At 40.9% G+C, this 22,096-nt stretch overlaps 1 protein-coding gene across 24 annotated transcripts in view; it reads left to right on the forward strand.

Moving 5' to 3' along the window:
• Positions 1-20,472, forward strand: part of SGIP1 (SH3GL interacting endocytic adaptor 1) — a 134,907-nt gene extending 114,435 nt beyond the window's left edge. For all 24 annotated transcript variants that reach the window (XM_083510491.1, XM_083510482.1, XM_083510490.1 and 21 more), the window contains 7 exons: positions 11,555-11,666; positions 12,801-12,956; positions 13,777-13,909; positions 14,181-14,383; positions 15,188-15,252; positions 16,084-16,248; positions 17,890-20,472. In XM_083510491.1, the coding sequence (XP_083366617.1) occupies positions 11,555-11,666; positions 12,801-12,956; positions 13,777-13,909; positions 14,181-14,383; positions 15,188-15,252; positions 16,084-16,248; positions 17,890-17,912 (857 nt within the window). In that variant the 3' untranslated portion in view covers positions 17,913-20,472. The remainder of the gene's footprint in view (positions 1-11,554; positions 11,667-12,800; positions 12,957-13,776; positions 13,910-14,180; positions 14,384-15,187; positions 15,253-16,083; positions 16,249-17,889) is intronic.
• The last annotated feature ends 1,624 nt before the right edge of the window (positions 20,473-22,096 follow it).

Here is a 22,096-nt window from a genome sequence, read left to right on the forward strand (position 1 = left end):
GAAGCTTTTATTACTTGCCTAAGGGCCAAACTACACATGATGGGCAATTCTCTAATTTTTCTTCCTTGTTGAGCAGCTAGGAAGCCAAAGCTTTGAACAGAGAACCAGAACAGGGAGAGGCTGAAGAATGATTTCTTTTTCTACTGCTTGTTTGCTCAGAATCTCCCCCTGGCAGGGAAAGCCCAGGTTAAAAGAGCAATTTTCAGCAAATGGCAAGAATGGTTAGGATTAAGCAGCCTCTCCTTTTCATTTTCCATTTCAGCTTCCCTTGGCTGCTTCTTATTCAGGAAGAAGGTGGGAGGGAGAAGCATGGAACTTGCTATATAACCATAACAATGATTTGCTTACATACATGTTAGTTCTCCCTACATGAGAATTTACAGCCTTGTGGTTTTGATCCATTTGTTCATGCTACACACAGCAGTAGCAAAGGTTGCTTAAAAACACAAGGCGGACATGCCCCTGTGAATGATGTTTTGAACTATTTGCACCTGCTATGAACTGCAATTCTGTAATCCTTTTTGTTTGTTGTTGTACTATGAATCTGGATGTGAAAGAGAGAGGAGGCATGAATGCCTATGGTCTGTTTAAGACCACTTGTGCATTAATTACCTAAGAGTGACTAAATGTGACCTGACTTTAACTGTTCTTTAATTGTTCCTCCAGGTCAAGTGTCAATTCCAAGCCAGGGTGATAACCTGGATAAATATTGCTTTTGGGTGTTAGATTGCTCAGCAGTGAAAATGGTCCTGTAGTCTAGGTTTCAACTCTACATCTGTAAGATGTGAATCAGAGTTATCTCTCTTACTGAATAGCTGTGGGGATGATTAAGGATTGCAAATCACTTTATGCAAGGAGAATATTCTGCATGATGACTAAAAAAGCAAATGCAGGCTACATAAACAGAAGCATAGCTTCCAGGTCACAAGAACTAATAGTTCTACCCTATTTTTCTGCTGGTCAGCCAGCATTTGAATAACAGTCTTCAAATATCTTCAGGGCCCTCATGCAGAAGATGGGATGAACTTGCTCTCTTTTGTTCCAGAGAGTAGAACTAGAACAAAGGGGTGGAAATTGCAAGGGAGCAGATTTTGGCTAAACATTGGGAGAGGCCACCTGATGGCAAGAACTGTTCTAGACTGTTAGAACAGTAAGGACTGGAACAAAGACTGCCTTGGGAGGATGTGGCTATCCATTGGGGACACAATAAATGCTTCGTGCATTACGCAGCCTGCATTGTGTAGGGGGTTGGACTAGATAAACGCTGTGGTCCCTTACAACTCTGTAATTCTATAGTGTAAATAAAGCATAAAATGAAAGTTTAGCAAAAAATTACACTTGCCTAAATCTATCAAGAAAAATAGCTATGGAGAAACAACTTCTATCCTTTATAATTTGTTTGATAGATCTAAAACTACCTGGACAAATTGCATAGGAATGCACATTCAGAACCACATGGGCAGATTGCTGAGGGATTCACATTCAAATATACTTTAGCATTATACGTATGGATGTAAGGCAATGTACAGCAATGCAGGTGGGCAATTTCACTTTCCAAAGTATTTGTCTAATCCTATAGGAGTTTCTTGCATGAGATTATAAGTCGATCAGGGCCACTTGATTACTGTTCTGTACATCTACTGGATTTTAAATATGTACTATAAATGAGAATTTAGACCAAGATGTGGGTTAAACCACAGAGCCTAGGACTTGCCGATCAGAAGGTCAGCGGTTTGAATCCCTGCGATGGAGTGAGCTCCCATTGCTCGGTCCCTGCTCCTGCCAACCTAGCAGCTCGAAAGCACGTCAAAGTGCAAATAGATAAATAGGTACCGCTCTGGTGGGAAGGTAAACGGCGTTTCCGTGCGCTGCTCTGGCTCGCCAGAAGCGGCTTAGTCATGCTGGCCACATGACCCGGAAGCTGTACGCCGGTTCCCTCGGCCAATAAAGTGAGATGAGCGCCGCAACCCCAGAGTCGGTCATGACTGGACCTAATGGTCAGGGGTCCCTTTACCTTTACGGATTAAATATAAGGTTGGATAATTTGACACGTTGCTATCATAACTGGAAATGACCTATTTATTGAGGGCAGCTAGCTTAATTTGATTTACAAAGGTCATGCCACATCTGTCCTGCTGAAACATTTACCTTTTGCACTTGGAGAAGTGACACTTAAAAATGTATTACAGTGGTAACAGCTGAATTTATAACATGGGCAATAAGCAGTGACAACCCAAGCACCACTGAGATGATGAAACTAAATTACACCTTGATGGTTAATGTGACGACAAAAATTCTTGGGACGTTGGGAGACAGAAAAAGAGACAGAACCAAATAGTTTTTAACAACTGCTTACCACACATCATACAATTAAAGTATGTGACTTACCCCAGTGAAACAAAAAGGGATTGGGAAGCGCTCCAAAACGATCTCTCCAATATGTACGAATGGGCAAATGCAGTTCAATGGAAATAAGCATAAAGTGATGAACGTCAGGGCGAAAAAAATCTTAATTTCACATATATGCTCATGGTGTCAGTTTCTCACCAGAAACGAGACATTAGGGTTATCGTGCATAGTTGGATGAAGACATTGGGCCTGTGTATAGCAACTGTAAAGAAGGCAAATTCTATGCCAGGAAATAGGAATTTAATTGGAAAAAACCCCTGAGAAGAAGCCTGGTATAATACAGGTAGCAGCTTATAATAGAGAACAATTTAGTCTAAGGAAACTCCACAGAAGTACTGCAGCTATCAAAATTGGGTTATCCCATTAGCTTCTTTAAAGTGAATGGTTAGTCTTCATTATAAAAATAATTCTTCCATCCCACAACAATCCAGATTCTGGAGTTCATGAAAGATTTGTCACAAAATTTCATAAAATTCCTGACAATGCCTCATGTTGGTTCAGTTCAAACTGTGTGTGTACAGCCATCACACATATGCAAAGGTATGCATAGTGCTAAATTATCATATTTTGCTGTTATTGGGATGTAGATTTATATACCTATCCTGTGTTTTTCCCCATTTCATTTGCATCAATGGGCAAGGCCAAATGTGATGCTTCTATTCTTCTACACATCCATTCCATCTAGTGCATACCAGTTACCCTGTTCCTGTGTGGTTAAAGGTAAAGGTACCCCTGCCCGTACGGGCCAGTCGTGTCTGACTCTAGGTTGCGTGCTCATCTCACTCAAGAGGCCGGGAGCCAGCGCTGTCCCAAGACACTTCCGGGTCACGTGGCCAGCGTGACGAAGCTGTAGCTGGCAAGCCAGCACCAGCGCCGCACACGGAAACGCCGTTTACCTTCCTGCTATAAAGCGGTACCTATTTATCTACTTGCAGTTAAGAGTGCTTTCGAACTGCTAGCTGGGACCGAACGACGGGAGCTCACCCCGCCGCGGGGATTCGAACCGCCGACCATACGATCGGCAAGTCCCAGGAACTGAGGTTTTACCCACAGCGCCACCCGCGTCCCTTCCTGTGTGGTTACTTTTATTGAATTTTACATTTCAAGGTGCAAGCACAAAATGGTTTCTAGTGAGTCTGCAGTGTTGCATAGTTGCAGAATACTTGTGGAAGCAGGTGCTATGTCTCTTGAATACCAGTGCAAAATGTAAATTGTGGCACCCCTACCAAATGACTTGCCACAGCCAGTAAGTAGGAACCCTCTCATAATTGTAAATATGCTACCTAGAGTTCATCTATATTGCTTCTTCATAAGCATCTAAAAGTGTGCTGGTTACTGCATCTTTGAAAAGTAAGGGTCCATTCACACAGCTGTACATCCAGCTAGGGATGTAGATCAAATGTTTCAGGACTGGCTGGGGCTCATAGTGAAATTGCCATCTCATTGATTCAGTTTACATCCTGCACACACTTCATCTATATTTTCTGGGATGCTATCAATTCACAATTGAAGGCCCAGGGACTGAAATATAAACAAAGTCCATAATTAAGCCAGCTGCTTCATCAGTTGTCCAGCTCAACCTATTCTGTCCACATTCCTAACAAACTAAAGGAGGAATGGAGGACCTGTGGCCCTCAGATCTTGCTGGACTAAAACTTTGATCATCCTTGACCTTTGGCCATGCTGGCTTATTAGAAGTGGAGTCCAGCAATATCTGGAGTGCCATTGGTTCCCCGTGCCTGACTATATGAAATCACCCTTAGGCTGCATGTGAAAGCTACATAGAATCATGCAGGACAATCTTCTGGGTACCATACCACTTCAGGGTGCTAGTGGAGAATCACATAATTGGATACAGTGGTGCCTCGCAATACGAAATTAATTCATTCTGCGAGTTTTTTTGTCTTGCGAATTTTTCGTCTTGCGAAGCACGGTCAAGTCGCTACTGCACCTCTTCAAGCGGTTTTAAGAAAAGGGAAACAAACTTGCAAGACGTTTTCGTCTTGCGAAGCAAGCCCATAGGGAAATTCGTCTTGCGAAGCAACTCAAAAAACAAAAAACTCTTTCGTCTTGCGAGTTTTTCGTCTTCCGAGGCATTCGTCTTGCAAGATACCACTGTACTTCCCCACATTTATTTTTTTAAAACACAACTGATCGCTGCACATGGAAATCTGTTATAGCAAGAAGGAAGCCATTTCCCCATTAGGCCTGCTTTCCACAGGCAAGGAGGTTTTATCTGGGAGCAGACTCTGAATTGGTGCTGTTTAAGGATGATAGCTTAACTACTTGGAATTATATATCTATATCTATTTGAATCTATATATCTATATCCATCCATCCATTATTACTTGCATTTTGAACCTTCATAGCGAGCTATTATCTGCTAGAGCACCTAAGAATTCATGAGGATATTGGTCCATGTCAGTAGTGTCATTAGGTACAGTATTGCGTAGATACATGTGGGACTATTATAACTGTAGACTCTATTGTTCAGCCTCATTTTGAGAGGTTGGGTTGAATTTCCAACAGACCCATCAAAATTTACCTCCTTGTGATGTATTCTTTGATCTTTTCCTCTTTGAAAACCAGGAAACTGTTCCCTTTGGACTTTGGACATGAAAATAAATGGTTGCAAAATAATAGCTCCAAGCCTCTTGGGACCAATATTCCCTAAAATTAAATCGTTCTTTGTTCTTTCACTGCTGAAAATATGAACCTTGTGACTCAGAGATTTCTCAGAGGATGAATGGAGGTGCAAGAAGGGTTGCAAGCAATCTAATAGTGCATAAAAATGTAATAATAAAAAGAGGGAAAGTAATTAATAGAATTGGCTTTGTGGTGGGAATGAGCCAAAATATAGTGCTCTTTCCCCATGGAAAGCCTTCTCCTGCATCCATGTTGATGTTCTTTTAGGGGAAAATGTCTCTCTCTGTGTGTACTTAACCTCAGTGGATTACAGTCCACTCTATCTCTTTCCAAGGCTGGGACAAGATCAAGATTCAGTTATGTTGTGGTTCAGATCACTTTGTGACAGTTGCAGCATCAGTTTAAGCAAAAATGATCAGCAAAGATATGAACAGTTCAGCAAGATCCCTCCCTTCCTTTTGCAACTTCATTGACAGGAAGTTGAGGGATAGCAGCTTTCCAACAAAGGACCTGGTTTTTTTCCTAGAGGAGCGTCGCTTTTTCAGAGTGAACGTCACACTCCCTGAAATTTCACCTTTTACTGCAAAATACAAGCCCTTAGACATTTTCAGCTTAACCCTTCTGTGTGGATTTCCTTATTAAGGTGAAATTAGTCCTAAAGCTTTTTTCATAGCATTCAAAGCTGTGTGCAATGAGCGTATGAAGGGGAAGAGTGTCATGCCCACTGTCCTCCCTCTTGGCTTATGTGCATTCGTCATGTGTCTGTGCACACACAAGTCAGGACCCGTAAACAGTGGGCATGATCCGTCCCATCCTTCTGCATGGCCATTGTACATGGTCTCCCCTCTGTGCTGTGCCTCTTTTCACATCCCCATTAATGTTACTGGAACTTCCAGGCACAGGCAGCAACCAATTGGGGGGGGGGGTTATGTTCTGGACCCCTGCACATGTTGGCAGAACCCGCGCAAGCATGTCCTGCTCCACTCTTTTTTGGGTCATTTTTGGGTCCGTTCTGGGTTCAGCAGGCTGTCTGTGTGTGGTCATGCATGTATCGGATGCGTCTAAAAGGATTGCTGCCAGTAAGTCAATCTAAAGATTGCATTCTATATGCCTACTGCAGTATATAGCTGATATACTGCTGTAGCCCCTCTCTGAAAATTTCCTTCCTTGATCAGCTATTTAAACAGCTGCAGTAGAAAGAAATGTGATATTGTGAAGTGTTCTCCATTAGCCCGGCTAGGACACCTATGCATTTGGCTTCGCCTCTCCTTGTATTGCTTCCTGTAATGGTCCCTCCGCCTCATCATTATGTAACTTCATTATGTAATAATATGGAAGTCTGTAGCTGGATATGTTTAATTTCCTCTTCCCATTCCTTTCTATCCTCTCTCTTAGTTTGTAAGTCATTGTTATAGCCTGTAAACCACCTTGAGTGCTTTGGCCAGAACAGTAGTAACTAGACATAAGCTAAATTGCAACCACTTCCTTTGAAGACTACTCTAAACGGGTGTGTTTTAAATAGACTTTTATGGCGTGAAAGTGCCCTTAGGATGTTCTGCTGTTATACATGGCCCTTTTATACACCATGACAGGGACAGTTTCCACATATCACACAGGGCTGCTGTTGGAGGTGGAATCACAAAGGCCAGTCATCATCTCTCCTCTAGCAGAAGAGTGCTAGAGAAGAGACCTGCAAGCCTCACACAGAAGCAACATTGGAGCCTTCCGTGTGAAGCGTAATATCTGCATGTTAAATTTCAAGGTGGTTGAATCTTCATCGAACCAAGTTCTGTGTATTCCGGGGGGGGGGGGATATATTCCCCATATCTTGTCTTTGTTTCAAATCAGAAGCACTTTTGATAGTTTAAATATTTGACCAGAATAAGGACAATTTTCAACAATACAATGATAGAAAATATAATGTAAAACACACTAGAAAATGAACTTTCTTTTTGTAATTGTCATATTTATCCCTAGTATATCCTAAGGGTGTGTGGTTGAGAATGACTGAAGAGAACATGACTATGCAGAGGTGTTCATCTAAAGATGGATGTGCTTTTTCAAGCGTGTTGGGAAAACATTTTCCCAGGTTTTGTTAGCCACATTAAGAGATTTTAAATTAAGCAGGCTCTCCTCAGACTAATATGCAATACTGTTCATGACACCGTGTGAACTGCTTGGGGGGGAAAGGTGTCTGACTGCAACATCATGATGGTAATTGTTTTTCTTGCTGGCCTCCTAACTCCTGCCAGAGTTATTTTCCAGATATTTTGCATAAGTGGTAAACAGATAGCCCACAACCTGCTGCATACTGAATTATTACAACAGTAGCACTGTATCGCAGGGTAAAAGAAAATAGTAAAGCTTGCGTATATATTACAAAGCATTTAGTACTACTTTTTCTAGCTAAATAGACAACCAGAATTTTAAAAAATCTCTTTTGAAATGCACTCTGTATGGCAATTCTATATGTATTCATATCCTCTGGAAAGCTAATCTTTCCCCATGAGGTATGTTTCTGTGGGTTTTGGTGAGAAACGCAACAGAGACCAGGAAGTGTAATCTGATTTACATGGTAGATTTATTCATATTATAATTTATACTCAGAAGGACCTTCAGGGGGTTCCCCCTCCTCATCTTTTGAAGAAGAAGGAGAAAAAATGTCCCAATCATTTATGGAAGTAGCTTATTTATAAAGTTGTTTTGGTGCTACTGCAGACAAACGGGCTGAATGCCATTTTAAGCTCCTGGTTGTGAATTGGCATGATTTGTGGGAATTGGTCTTGCAGGCCAAATTGGGACTTAATTTGCCGCACCAGCTAGAAGCCCCTCGCTGCTGCCCTAGAAGGGGAAGCAGGGAGTTTCATTGTGATCTTTCCCCCTCAGACGATTCTTGTTATTATGTCCAGCTCAACAACAACTATATTTTACTTAAGTATTATTTCAGCATGTGGCATTGTACTGGTTGTATGATTCACTTAAATTTACCACATTCTTTGGCACAATACATTTTACAGTACTTTGAAACTTGTTGGTGTGGGGGAAACTTTTAAAAATAGTTTTATTTTGCTGTTTGTTTAGACCCCGTAATCTGACATTCCTTTGGTCTTGATGGATGTCTTGAAGAAACCTCTCTCTCTTTTCATCATTAAGCTCCAGAATAGACTTGGAACCTAGTTGGAATTAATAGACTAGTCCTTTCTTCCATATTTATATAGTCATGGTAGGAATAGATATAAAAAAGGCGCTTCAGAGGAAGAAGCAGTGGAGGCATGTCCATTACAGTGAATGGAGCACTGCCCCACGAACCTCAGCCAGCCCCTCTTACAGACTCTGTCATTGACTCCAGCTCCATCTATTGTATATCTCCCTGCTTTCTGCCCTAACAGTCCTGAAGGCCAGAAGCCACCACCAGAGGGAAGTCTAAAATATGCTTCTTGGAGTTCATTTACTTGCTCCTCTTTATATTTCAACCTTTCCATCTTAATGAGAGATAACTTAACCCTACCAGCCTATGTGGAGATTAGTTGTGTTCCAGTGAGAAATGAAAACCGTATTTATAGGTTTTTGCACAATTTTTCTATTCTTGATTCTGGAATACCTGTTGAAATAAAGGGAGAATTGCATTGGATTTTTACTTTCTTGAGCGACTAAATATATTGTTAATCCTCTGGAGACTTACTGTATTTTTCCATCTATAAGACATCCCATTATATAAGATGCCCCTTATTTTGGGGGACTCAGATTTAAGAAAATGGGGGGAGATGGCCCGTGTATAAGATGCCCCCTCATTTTTGACATCATTTTTTAGGGGGGAAACCTAGTCTTATACAAAGAAAAATACAGTACTTACCAGAATGGCAAAACCATGGGGGTGTGATATCCGAAAACACATATCTACTCTGCACATGACTTAGTCAGATAACACCAATGGTATTGATCACGTCTGCTCACAGTGGGAGAATACATGCAATTATTTTTTGTTCTTTTGTCATTGCAATCGCTGTTTCTTTTGAGCCAGACCCAGATAAAGCATCACATCTTCAGCAGCTAGCTTTTGGTTTAGCATGACTTTCTGTTGAGCATCTGCTGAGCATATTTCAGTGGAAATAGGGGTTCAATACACATAAATAAAAATAATTTTCCCTTGTGCCTAGGCTGCTGCTTTTTTCCTCTTACGTCAGTGTGAGATTTGAGAGTTAAAATGTGTGCAGGCTTCCAGAATGACCACACTAATGCTTATTTTATCAAAATGTTTGGGATATTTTTGGAAGAGACTCTTAATTCATACAATTGTTCACTATTGTAATACCCGTTGAGCAACTTGCTATATCTTTGCCAAACATTAATTGAAGGCATAAGGCAATTGTTGCCAAATATGTTCCTCTGTGATTCCATTCTGAGTAAACAAGGCATTTCATCTACTCTTCAATTGAATATGTGAAATTCTTGGTTTTTCCCTGCAGTAATTTACTCCTCAAAAGGCCAAACTAGGTGTGATGAGGCTGCCATATGTATGTTATCCATATGTCTGCCCTGTTCACCTATAAATCATGGTTAGGAGACAATATGTGAAAAGGAGTGCATGAGGGAGAAGAGCAAAAGTTGGCTCTCCTCCACTTTATATCTCTGTACTCCAGAGCTTTCATTTTCTTCCAGGTTGGCTTAGTTCCAGTAGTAGAACTAGACAGAGAAAACAACTTAAAGCAATGGAGTCCAGCAACATCAAGTGGAAGAGAATGTAGGTTTTCCTTTCCTTTCCTGTGTCCCTTTTCTTCAGCACCCCCTTTGAGGGTTGCCATATGTCAGGAACCTCCCAAACATAACCGGAATACTGCAGTCAGAAGCAGTGTCCAGGCAGAAATTGTTAAAATGTCCGGGAAAATCCGGACGCATGTTGATCCATGTCAGCAGTGTTGTTTTTGCCAATGTTCCTGAAAAATAACTCAATTTTTTTTTGTGGGGGAATTTTGCCAAAGAAAGCTCAACAACTTTGATGTCTGGATTTTTACTTTTTGAAATAGGGCAACCCAACCCCTGCCCCTCTTTATATGTGAATGGGACAGACATTTGGGCAGCTTGCCCAACATATCTAGTTTGGCCTTACTGCTGAAAGAGCAGTTTTATACAGGGCCTCTTTGGGACTTAATGGGATTCTTATTTAACTGCCCAAAGAGGAATAGGTAAGTGAGACCCTGCATTCACCCACAACTGTCCCTGCTTTGTTGTTTTTTTCCTTCCTTGAACCTCAGTAGTTGTGTCCATGGGAAAGATCTATCTCTGGATAGGCAATTGAAATCAGATGGATGTCAGAGCTTTCGAAGAAAAGTCCAGGCACTGAAATATCACAAGTCACCAAACCGAATGAAATAATGAATTAGAAGGTTTCTAGTGCATTAAATAAACCCAGACAATTATCCACATTCTCAAGTAGCCATTTTAAGTTTTCAAAAAACAAGAACCAACCATGACAATCACCAGGATAGATACTCCACCCAAATGGCTCCCATTTTCAACTAACAAATAATTAACGTGCCTGATGAACTCTGCCTTTTCAGTGCAGGACTGCACATGTACCCTGTTTTAAATGAGGACGTGGTCTTCCTGCAAGTTAGCTATTACCCCAGTCAGTCAAAGGTACATCTTTTACCCCCCCCTCCCATGGTGGGGGCGAAGTTAGTGTGAGACATGGGACACCTCCAGACATCCTTTTTATTAAGCTTCCCCCCCCCCCCGATTTTTGTGTGTGAAGGTTATACAACACCCACTGTTTATTGAACATCCATCCTGATTTTTTTGTGCAGTTTATACAACTTCCTGTCAATTATTATCATACACTTTCTAATGCATTTTCCCCTTCGCTTTTCTTACCCGAAAAGACTGCTTGTTGTTTTTATTTTTTAAAAGTGGGTTTGTTGCACAAGTGCACTTTAATCCACCTGAACTGCACAAATCTAAATTTTCCAGTATGTAATTGAACCCCTCCGGCAAAATAGTGACAGTCTGGGAGAAAACTAACACTACACTAGCACCAGTGCTAAAAACTTTTTTAAGCCATCTTGCTAACTGCACTGCATCACCTGCGCTTCTTGTCTCTTGCATTCTGCCTTGATGGATTCACTGGTTTCAGCTAATTTTTCTTCCCAGGAGTTTCCTTTCAACAAAATTACATTGATTATTCTCTTATTCACTGTGGGTGGATTGCTCTGGTGCTGAAGTTCGAAACTGTGCCTGGCTTGCATTAAACACACACACACACACATATACACACTGCTACTAACAGTGATTAAAAGCTCTGGTTTTGATTTTTGCTTAGAGAAAAACGTAAGTATTTTTTTAGACCAGAAACAAAGTTGACGTAATTTGCCAGTAGAGTGCTTGATTTATAAAATGACTGGGTTTTTTTGCCTTCTCTGCATTTCCCTTGATGGAGTTGACTTGATGCAATTGAAAAGGTTTCTGTGTGCATAAAAAAGTGACTATTTTTCATTGGTTGCAGGCTCTTCTAGAGGACCCAGCCCCTTAACCATGGGTGCGCAAGACACTCTGCCCGTAGCTGCAGCTTTCACTGAAACAGTTAATGCGTACTTCAAAGGAGCAGATCCTAACAAGTAGGTATCAAATTGTTTGCCCCCCATCTCTTCTCCATACAATAATAGACAGTTCAGGGTTGGTCTTACACAGTTAGAGTATGTTCACCTTTACTGCTTACTCTGCAGCCTGTGTACTCCCACTGCTAGTTTTTCCCCCCTGAAGCCAAATTCAGAACCCGACCTTAGCCTCAACCCATATTGGTGCTGTAGCTTCTTGACAAATACTGTTGTTTGATGCATTTCCCTCTCTCAATTGAACTTCAGTCCAGCTGCATTCACCTAGTACTTTAAGAATGGCGTGTACGTTTGAGAAGGCAGGGAAACAAAAAAAGGCTGCTCTCCTTGGCTGAATGCATTACCCCTCTCTAGTATGAACAGCACTGTGCAAATGTGGTTTCAAATGCAGCAGTGGGAAACAACCTCACTGAATTTTAAGCTGCTGATGTGAACATCCCTTTATTTGCCTGTAGGTGGGCTGCACATTAGGGACTGGTGATGTAAAACCAGCAACAAAGTTGGAGAAAATATTCTTTGGCAGCTGACAAATATTTCAGTAAACAAGTACAGTTGTACCTCGGGTTACATACGCTTCAGGTTACAGACTCCGCTAACCCAGAAATAGTGCTTCAGGTTAAGAACTTTGCTTCAGGATGAGAACAGAAATTTCGCGGCGGCAGCGCAGCAGCAGCGGGAGGCCCCATTAGCTAAAGTGGTCTTCAGATTAAGAACGGACCTCCAGAACGAATTAATTACGTAACCAGAGGTACCACTGTACTGAGTGGGGAGAGGACACAAGGATCAGTTATTTTGCAAAAAGGGGACCCTAGCATGATGCAATCAGAGTTCTGTTGAATGCTTTCATAAATTAGGGAATGCTGATATTACTGTGTCAAGAGAAAAAACCAAATGCTCCAGCTTCTCAATCTTCAGCGTGGTTGGGGTATTTAAATATCTGATCTTCAGTGAAGTATGACTGTAATCTGGTATATTGGTTTGCTGTTTTATTTTTCTCTGTTACTTACCTGTTTTTTCAGTGCCTACACATTTTTGTATGCAACAAAAAATCAAATAAAAAGTTTTCTTTCCTACAAGTATAGGGAAATGTACCTGAATGAATTGTTCTCTTTCTCTACGTTTCTTTTGATAATAAAGATGCATAGTGAAGATTACTGGAGAGATGGTGCTGTCGTTTCCTGCAGGAATTACTAGACATTTTGCCAATAATCCCGCCCCTGCTGTTCTAACATTCCGTGTAACAAATTACAACAGGTTAGAACACGTCTTGCCAAACCCCCAACTGCTTTGCTGGTAAATATCTTTCTATGTTAACTCTTATAGATTTATAGGAGGAAGTTGCTTTTGTAACTTTCGCACAAGAAACTTTGCATAGATCATAAATGAGATCAATAGCATTCTTAATTTATAAATATCTAAAACCTTTCAGTATGTTTTTGTATGTCAAAAACAAACAAAAGTACCTGTGGAGTTTATACTCTGTTGTTGAAACGGTAACTCTCACAATGTTTTCTTCTATTGTTGTATAGTGATTTCACAGATGAGCAGCATGCTCATTTGTCAAGCTATTGTCAGAAAGCAAACACAAAGTGTTCATGTTGATCACCATCAGCTTGAGCATGGGTCATTCTGAAGCAGCTATAATAAATGAGTATTTCGCTTTCCAGTTTTTGGCAATGCCAAATTCGGCACTTCTAGAAGAAAATGGGACTGTTAACAGTATAGCTAGAAACCTGCTTGCCATTCTTCAGCTTTTCACTGTGAATCATCTGATCTTTCAGCTATGTTTGCTAGCAGCCAATGCTGCTGAAGACTCTGAATCAGTCTCTGTCTCTCATTCTTTGCGTTCAAATTTTGCCCCAGTAAGACCATTACAATTTGACATCATTTCTTAACACAATGCTACAAATATAACACACGCACATCAGAAGGACGTGTGATATTTCATCCCTGATCACTGGACTTTATGGTTGGGTTGGGGCTTGGGAGTTGTAATCCAACACATAGCTGAGCCACAGGTTCCCCAACCCTGCTCTTCGTGTTATTACTTGTTGACAAAAGCTTTCCATTTACAAATTAACATTTTCTCTTTTTTTTCCCTAAATGGATGCAGTGACAGTACACAAGCTGATGCCAACGCAAAGGAATTCTGGGTAAACATGCCAAATTTGATGACGCATTTAAAGAAAGTATCTGAACAGAAACCACAAGCAACGTATTATAATGTGGATATGCTTAAATATCAGGTAATACCTTTTACAGCATATAATCTGGTGAAATGTTCAATGTACATAAGGGCTGGATGGATAAATATAGTTCCTTTTTGTTTGTCATTGCTGATTTCAGTATCTCCCCCCCCCCCCAAAAAAAAACTTTTTATGAATGGACATGCTGAATTGTACTAAAGGAAAAGTAAAAACATTGCAAAGTATATTCCAGGCCAAAAGAACCCCTTTTAATCTGAAAGTTTATAACTACACTTTGCCTATGAAATCTTCCCTTTCTCTTTCCTATAAGGTATCAGCCCAGGGTATTCAGTCTACTCCATTGAACCTTGCAGTGAACTGGCGGTGTGAGCCTACAAGCACCGATCTACGCATTGACTACAAATATAATCTAGAGGCAATGACTACACCAGTAGCTTTAAACAATGTGCAGTTCCTTGTTCCCATAGACGGAGGAGTGACAAAACTTCAAGCTGTGCTTCCACCTGCTATTTGGTATGAACCTAAACTGGTCTTTGATCCTTCCCAGTGCTCACTCCAGAGATGCACCGTTCTTAATGGCTGGAGGTTGTTCCATTTGGACAACCTGAAACTGTTCTTGATCAGCCCTTGTCATTATGTGATTAAAACTTTTGCACAGTTCTGTCTGAATAACTCTGTAGCATTTAGAACATTTGTATGCAAATGAGAGAGAAACTTAATGCTGCAGCTTATCCACACTTACCTTTCCTCTGCTCTTTCTAGGTATAGTCTGAGATTTAAAGCTCTGCGTCCAAGCACCCCTTTTTTTGTTTTTTTGTTTTGGTCCAGAGCTTTCCCTGAGAAAACCTGTTCTGTAAAGCTCAATTGGAGCAAACTTCAATCTGCAGAAAACCCAAACGGAAGTTTGCTCCGATTCAGCTTTAAAGAGCAGGTTTCCTCAGGGAAAGCTCTGGCCAAAAATCAAACAAACATGGATGCCCTTCAGATGGTGTTGGGCTGCATCATCCCTGAGCTTTGCTTGGCCATGGTGGCTGGGGCTGATGGGAAACTGTAGAACAACAGTGTATAATGGGCACTAAGTTGGCTGCCCCAAGGTAGTGGGGATGCTAGCTTTACACAAGGCAAATAGTTATGGGAACTTCCTGTTCAGCACTGTAACAATAAACTGAGATGGTTCCTGAACTACACTGTTCTGTACTGACGTTCTATGCTGGATGATGCTAATTTCAGATTGCCTGCTTCCTGTAGTGCTTAATTTGCTTGCTACGTGTCCTGTCATTCCAAAACTCATATGAACAAGCTTTCTTTCACTTTTAGGAATGCTGAACAGCAAAAGATATTGTGGAGGATTCCTGATATTTCACAGAAATCAGAGAATGGAGGTAATAAGGCAAGCTTACATGCTCCTCTGAAAAATCAGCCTCTTCGGCCTTACGTTTTCTCCCTCTACTCATACTAACATGTGTCTTCTCACTCCTGTCTCACTGTGTGGAGTGAGGAGACTCATTGAACAGTGCAGCCATGGATAGTTTTTACATGAAACTGAATACAATACAATAAAGCCAGGAGTTCCTGGGCTGCGCACTTATTTTAACACGTTATTGGGGTAAGTTAATTACTGAAATGTCATTGCTATTTACGTATTACGTTTATGAATTTATTTTGAATTTTTTAAATATATGTACTGTTTCATTATTGCTGTGAACTGGTTTGGTTACAAAATTATTACGAACAATAAGCATACAAATAAACTGATGAGGCTGGTATGTGCAGTGTGATTGCGCATGTTATCTCAGAAGTAAGTTCCACGGGGGGGGGGGGGAACGAATAAAATATGAGGTAGGCAGGTAAGCCCCACCCTGCATAATCAGTCACAAGATGCTGTGCACACACAGCATTTGAATGCCAGTGTTTCATCAACTGGGGGGGGGGTGTCAGCCCCCTCAGATATTTTATTGGGGGGGTAAAGGGACCTTGGCCCTAGGAGTCCCACTATGTTCAATGGTGTTTACTTACTCCCAGGTAAGTGTGCATAGGATTGCTGCTTAAAAACACCAGTTGCTCAGGAGGAAGAAAGGGAAGTGGTGTGATCTAGCTTTAACAATTAGCAAGATGAAAGCTGATCCCCCTGCCAGTGAGTCTCCTGCATGTGCATATGTTTTCTCTCTATGTTACATTTTTGTAACATACTTGCTGTATTTTCTGCCTTAAAGGTGTGGGCTCTTTGCTGGCACGATTCCAGTTATCCGAGGGACCAAGCAAACCTTCCCCCCTGGTTGTGCAATTCACCAGTGAAGGGACCACTCTGTCCAGTTGCGATATTGAACTTGTTGGAGCCGGGTATCGTTTTTCACTTATTAAAAAGAGGTTTGCAGCAGGTAATTTTTTTGTTTGTTTGTTTCTATAGAGGCGCCTTAAATTTTCTTCTTCTAAGTGGGGGTAGGGGTGTATCAGCAAAATGAGGAGCTGGGTGGCTAGGTCTGGAAAGGTCAGTGTCCAAGGTTATTTAGTCTGGGTACCTACATCCCATCATGCCATCTGTTAAAAAATGCATGCTTCCCATTGTAATTAAGGATTTGGGGATGGGATGCTGGTCGCATCTTTTAAGTTTCATCCTATAAAACCAAGCTGTTGCCTAATGTATTGCTCAAACTCTATTGAGCTGTGAGCACACATGGGTGCATGCATACATATGGGACTACCTTTTCCTTTTTACCATCATGGAGAATTCCTTTGGATCTCCTGCTTCAAGAGCCACAGGTCTTGATAAGAAGTTATGGCGCAGATGGTGTGATGGGGTGGAGTCATGAAGCTGCCCTCCCAACAGCAGCATCACTGCAGTTTACTTAGAGAGGGGTGGGGTGGGGCAGAGCAGAGCAGTGGTGAGGTTGGGATGGCACAGATGCACCACTGTGGGTGCCGGATTGGCTTTGCCAGGGCATCTGTGTAGACCTGCCCAGGTCAGCTGCAGTGACTCTGGTGTTGGGAGGGCAGCTCCTCCCCACCACCCTGGCCACTAGTGTCCTATGGGGATGCAACACGCATGTTTGGATTTCCTGTGCCTTGTCTAAGGAATAGCTCCAATATGAATAAGTTATGAAAAGTTGTTTGATCTCCAAAAATGAAGGGGAAATGTGTGTGCATCCTATGGGGTGAATGCAGGCTTTTGCTGAAGCCTGGAGAGCGAGAGGCATCGGTGCGCACCGACCCCCCTTGCTCTCCAGGCTTCAGGAAGCTATCCGCAAGCCTTGCAAGCCCGGCGGGAGTTCCCGCGGGCTCACAAGGCTTGCGGGCAGCAGCCTGCAGCCCCAGCGAATGTCCGCAAGCCTTGCGCGCCCGGCAGGAGGTCCCGCCGAGTGCGCGAGGCTTGGGGCGGCAGCCTGTCGCCTGAAGCACGGGGAGCCCTCCGGAGGGCTCCCCGTGCTTCGGGCGAGTGTCCGCAAGCCTTGCGCGCCCGACAGGAGGTCCCGAGGTGCGGCCTATGGGCTGGTGTGCCCTATAGGACAAAAAATATGGCAGTTTTGTTTCAACTGCAGTAGAGGGACAGACCTGAAAGTCCACATTTCATGATAATGTCATCAACCACCTAGGCCGCACCTTCACTTAAGTAATTTAATTGATAGGCCAATTTGCATGTAACGACAAGCCATGGTTAATGGCTTATTGGGACTGAACAATAAGTGGTGAAGACTTGGCTTATCAATAGGTCTGAACTTGGAGTTGTGGCTTGTTTTGCCCTAATAAGTCATTATCAACAAGTCATGCATTCATTTGTTAGAGAGAAACAATCCACTGGGCTTTGCTTCAACAAGCCAAGTCTTCATGACTTGTTGGTCCCAGTCACTCCAAGGGAGAAGCAGGTGGGAGTGATTGGTTAGCGTGGAAAAGCATGCTGCTCAGTCCTGGTAAGCCATGAACAGTGGCTTATTGTAAATTGCCATGTTTATAAAAATAAATACAAGCTTTATTAATTTTATGAAACTTTTATTTTAACATACCTTTTACCACTTTCCTTGCAGGAAAATACCTGGCAGATAACTAACAGAAGTTTATGCAAGTATGTGAAAAATCCATATAGCTGAGGACTGCTGTGGGTGAACGGATTTTATACGCTGTTTGAGGAAAAACTAAATCCTGTACTTGGGACATTTCTGTTGGAAGTGTCAGCAACTTTCAACATTTTCCCTCAGAAAATGCCATGTTGACCAGTCCTACAGTATTTACTTCTAGATGTAATATTGTTAATGTTTTAAATTGTAATTATTGTATTTGTAAATTGTACTCATTCCAGTAAGGCTGTATTTTGGCAGTTAGACACTTGAGTTTTAGCATTTTACCATTCATGAAATGGGTGTAATTTAAACTGTGGTATATAAATTTAATAGTAGTACTGTTGAATGGCGCAATGCTTTCAGAGGTAGATAACATTTTGTCAATATATACAATCTGAATACCATGCTAATTGCTGTGAGAAAGGGGGTGCCTCAAAAAAGAAAGTTTAACTAAAAACCTGCAAATTCACTCCGTTTTTCCTTTAGCCCTTAGTATGTCATATAAATAGTTATATGAATGAACAGGTCTATCTTCTAAGTATTTGATTGATTTCACTCCAGAACATTTTCAGTAAATGTGGTGGTGGTTATAGCATCCTTCCCCCAGCGACAGAAATGTATCTCCCCCGCCCCCACTTTTTCATCGTAAATACGAGTTGATATTTTTTTAAGCTCTGGATATAAGTTATTGGATACACTTCCATTATGATGAAGCATGTGTTGGAAAAGCTTCCAGTTCCTTCCCCTTTGTCTGACATGATCAGATGTGGCGGTAGGGGCCGTCCACTAGAAACCTCCTCACTATGCAAGCCCTATTGAAATGAATGAAAGCACAGCCAGGCAGCGAAGCAGTTCCAGTTATTTTCACTAAGTCTTGCACAGGAGAAGCTTCTGGTTGGTTGGGCTCAAAATAAGCAGTTTAAAACACAAATGTGATAACTTTTGACAAATACATCTTTATGTGGGTATAAAAGAAAGAGACTGTGTTTTATTTCAGCAACAGTTTTTCTTCCAGTTTGGTAGGCATGCTTGTTTATTTTTACAATACCATATGCATGCAGATTCCTTGCTAAGAAAACTTCCTTTTCCTAGTCAGATTCTAAGGTACAAGTGAAGGGAGAAAGAGCTCAAAAGTAATGTTTTCATGTGTGTTTTAATCTGTAAAGGTTTGTGTTGTGGCCTCATAGTGAGAAACCATAGCTGCACTAAGTTTGTGTGGCAGAATTGGTAGCACAATCATTAATCGTACTGGATTCTCAGTTGCCCTGCAGATATTTTACTGCCAGCATATTCTGCTTTCTTCAAACAGACGTTTGGTTTCAAGCTTCTAATCAGTTTTGAGGTATTTCTTAACATCCATCGCAAAGGAGAGTGTAGCACTTTTTAAAGAACAAAACTGTCCGGTTCTCTCACGTTACTGAAATGCTTGCTAGATATTTATAGTGTTTTAGTTCTGCTGCATTTGTTCATTTGGCAGCTAAGCTTGCAGCCTGTACAACAGGAGCTAATGAGAGGGCTCACTGGAGTTGTGCAGAGGGTCATGAGCCTAGTGGATAGTATCCATGCTGCTTTTTTTGTACACACAACTAGTATTTTTTTACATTGAGGTCTAAGTAGGTTGGCATCCAACTGTCTCATTTGCATGCGAAAATGGCTATGCTTGAGGAACAGCTGTGTCTGCATTAAAGCAAGCAAACAAAATCAGAGGCTGTCCTGGCAGGAAATCCAGTCATAAATTATATATCCCTTTGGAAACAAGCATGGGAAGTATATATCCTAAAGTGGTAGAAGCTGAAATTTCATATATCATCAGAAGGGAGAAAACAACAGAGAATTTCTTTTAATATGAATCTTGGATGAGAAACCTGAGGAGCTAATTTTGAGGAAAATACAACACGCGGTATAAAAAATATAACTACTTTTCTTTGGCCCCACTGGTTTCTCTGTAGCACTGATGTTGATTTTGTGAATTGCTAGAACTCTGTGTGGCTTGAGGTGGAAAACAGTCTTATATTGTACTTTGTGTTCCTAAAAGTTGCCATATTAGACATGTGTCTGATCTTTCAATGTGAAAGTAAATGTGGCCTTCTGGTGACATCATCATGATGCTTATTACAAAAGCTGGAGTGAGAGAAAGCAAGTTTTTGCCTTGCTCTAATGGATGGAGAACTTTGCTACACTAATTTTCTTTTCTTCCAATATGTACAAGTTACCAGGCAGTCACATCATTGTGAGCTTAAAAAAACACCACTATAGCTAATGTCATTACTGTCCACAAAAAGTTCACAAATTCTGATTTGAATTAAAAAGCTTTTTTTCATGCAAATAGCACATGATGTGCATTTGGAAAATATTATGTGCAAATTCATTTTCAGTGCTGGAAAGAAATTCACCTTAAAAAAAAATCTAAAAGCAAACTAGGGATTTTAAAACTGAGCAGACAGGTAAATGGAGAGAAATATGTTCAACACAATTGAATTTGATATGTATCCAACATAAATATAGCTTATCCCAATCTTAGAAAAAATTCTGCAAATGTTCAAAAACAAATAATTTATAAATAGAAGAAAATATCTTTTTTTAAAAAAGTTTCTCCAATTTGCCTTATTTAGCACTTAATGTAGCAGTATTCACATCTTCCCCCAAAAAGGTCCAACTAATAGCCAACATGCATAGCTAAGATACACAAGGAATTGAGTGTCATTATGGAGGTTACCCAGTTCAGAAAAGAACTAAAATCTAACTCCTTCATCTTAGGTTTTCTTGGGTGAAGAAAGAATTGGGGACTATCTGAGCCAGTTGTGATAAGTACAAGTCATCAGCAGGGAGAGTGAAGGGGATTCATGTATCTGTAGTAACTGCTGATGGATTACACTTTCTCATGCACGGCATATTCAGAAAGGCCTACTGTTTCATAAAATAAAACAAGCAGAATCAAAACACAGCATGCCTTCCAAGCAAGCTATTCAAATGGAAACAGCTTTCTATATTGCATGCAAAATCTCTGGAAGGGAAACAATAGGTTTTAAAGGTATAAGTAGGGCTGAAATCTTATGCACACTTACTCAGGAGCAAGTCCCATTGAAAAATGTGGAACTGACCTTGCTGTAAATATGCATAGGTTCAGGCTGTAGAGGTTTTCTAAAACTATATTAGAAAGTAAAGCATTATTTCTATACAAAGTTGAGATTACATTTCTACCAAGTCCAAGTTTATAAAGCATTAACCTAGTATCTAGTACTTCAACAGAATTAATGAAGCACATGAGGTGTGTGGTGGTTTTTGTTTTAATTTGGTACAATATGCAATATTCAGTAAGCCAACTAAACTTCAATGGGCCACCTCTTTCTAGATTTGTTTTTAATCAATTTATTTGAATGTATTTTTTTTTAAAAAAATACAGAATTCAAACAAGGTTTTACTTTTATGGCCTAATGCATGAATAGGCACTCTTAACAGTGCAATCCAATACACATCTACTTAGGCCCTCGGTGAGGCTTACTTGCAGGTAGGGGAGTATAAAATTACAGCCTAATTCATTCTTCTTCGTGGCTTCTATACTATATTTGAAAATGTCCCTTTCTTTTTAAGCAAAGTGGAAAACATTCCTGTTAATTTATATATGCCACACAGTTAACATCTATAGTTAACTCATAGTTTATACTATTACCAAATTGCAGAGCATTCTTGCCATTCCACATTTCGGTTGTTTAGGATGATCTTAGTGGCTGTAAACTTTCTCCAGTGCTCATACTACATATTAAAGCATGTGTCACACCTTTTAAAAATTGTACCCTGACCCCCAGTTTGCCTTTGGCATGAAAACATCTGATGGAAAGGGATGAGTGTTTTAAGTTTCTGCAGTCTAGGTTTAAAGAAAAAGTCAGTGCTGTTTTTTACTTAGTTACTTGATCCTGATTGACATGAAGACTTGAGAGTGAGGATTGATCCTATCTCTGCTTCCCGCCCCCATACGTAGAATACTACATGCTGCATGGAGTGTACATTTGTAGAGCCATACATATGTATGACATACCAATAGTATGGGGCACGTGTGACCCTGAGCCTTGCTCTTGTCCGGGACTTAAGTGAACTGGTTCTTAGAATTGTACTTAGGACAATCATAATATTTTAGGTGTGTTTTTAAGACCCTAGGCACAGCAGATCTGTTGTT

The sequence above is a fragment of the Podarcis liolepis genome (genome assembly GCF_965112155.1).
Source record: "Podarcis liolepis genome assembly, chromosome: 6".
Classification (NCBI taxonomy): domain Eukaryota; kingdom Metazoa; phylum Chordata; class Lepidosauria; order Squamata; family Lacertidae; genus Podarcis; species Podarcis liolepis.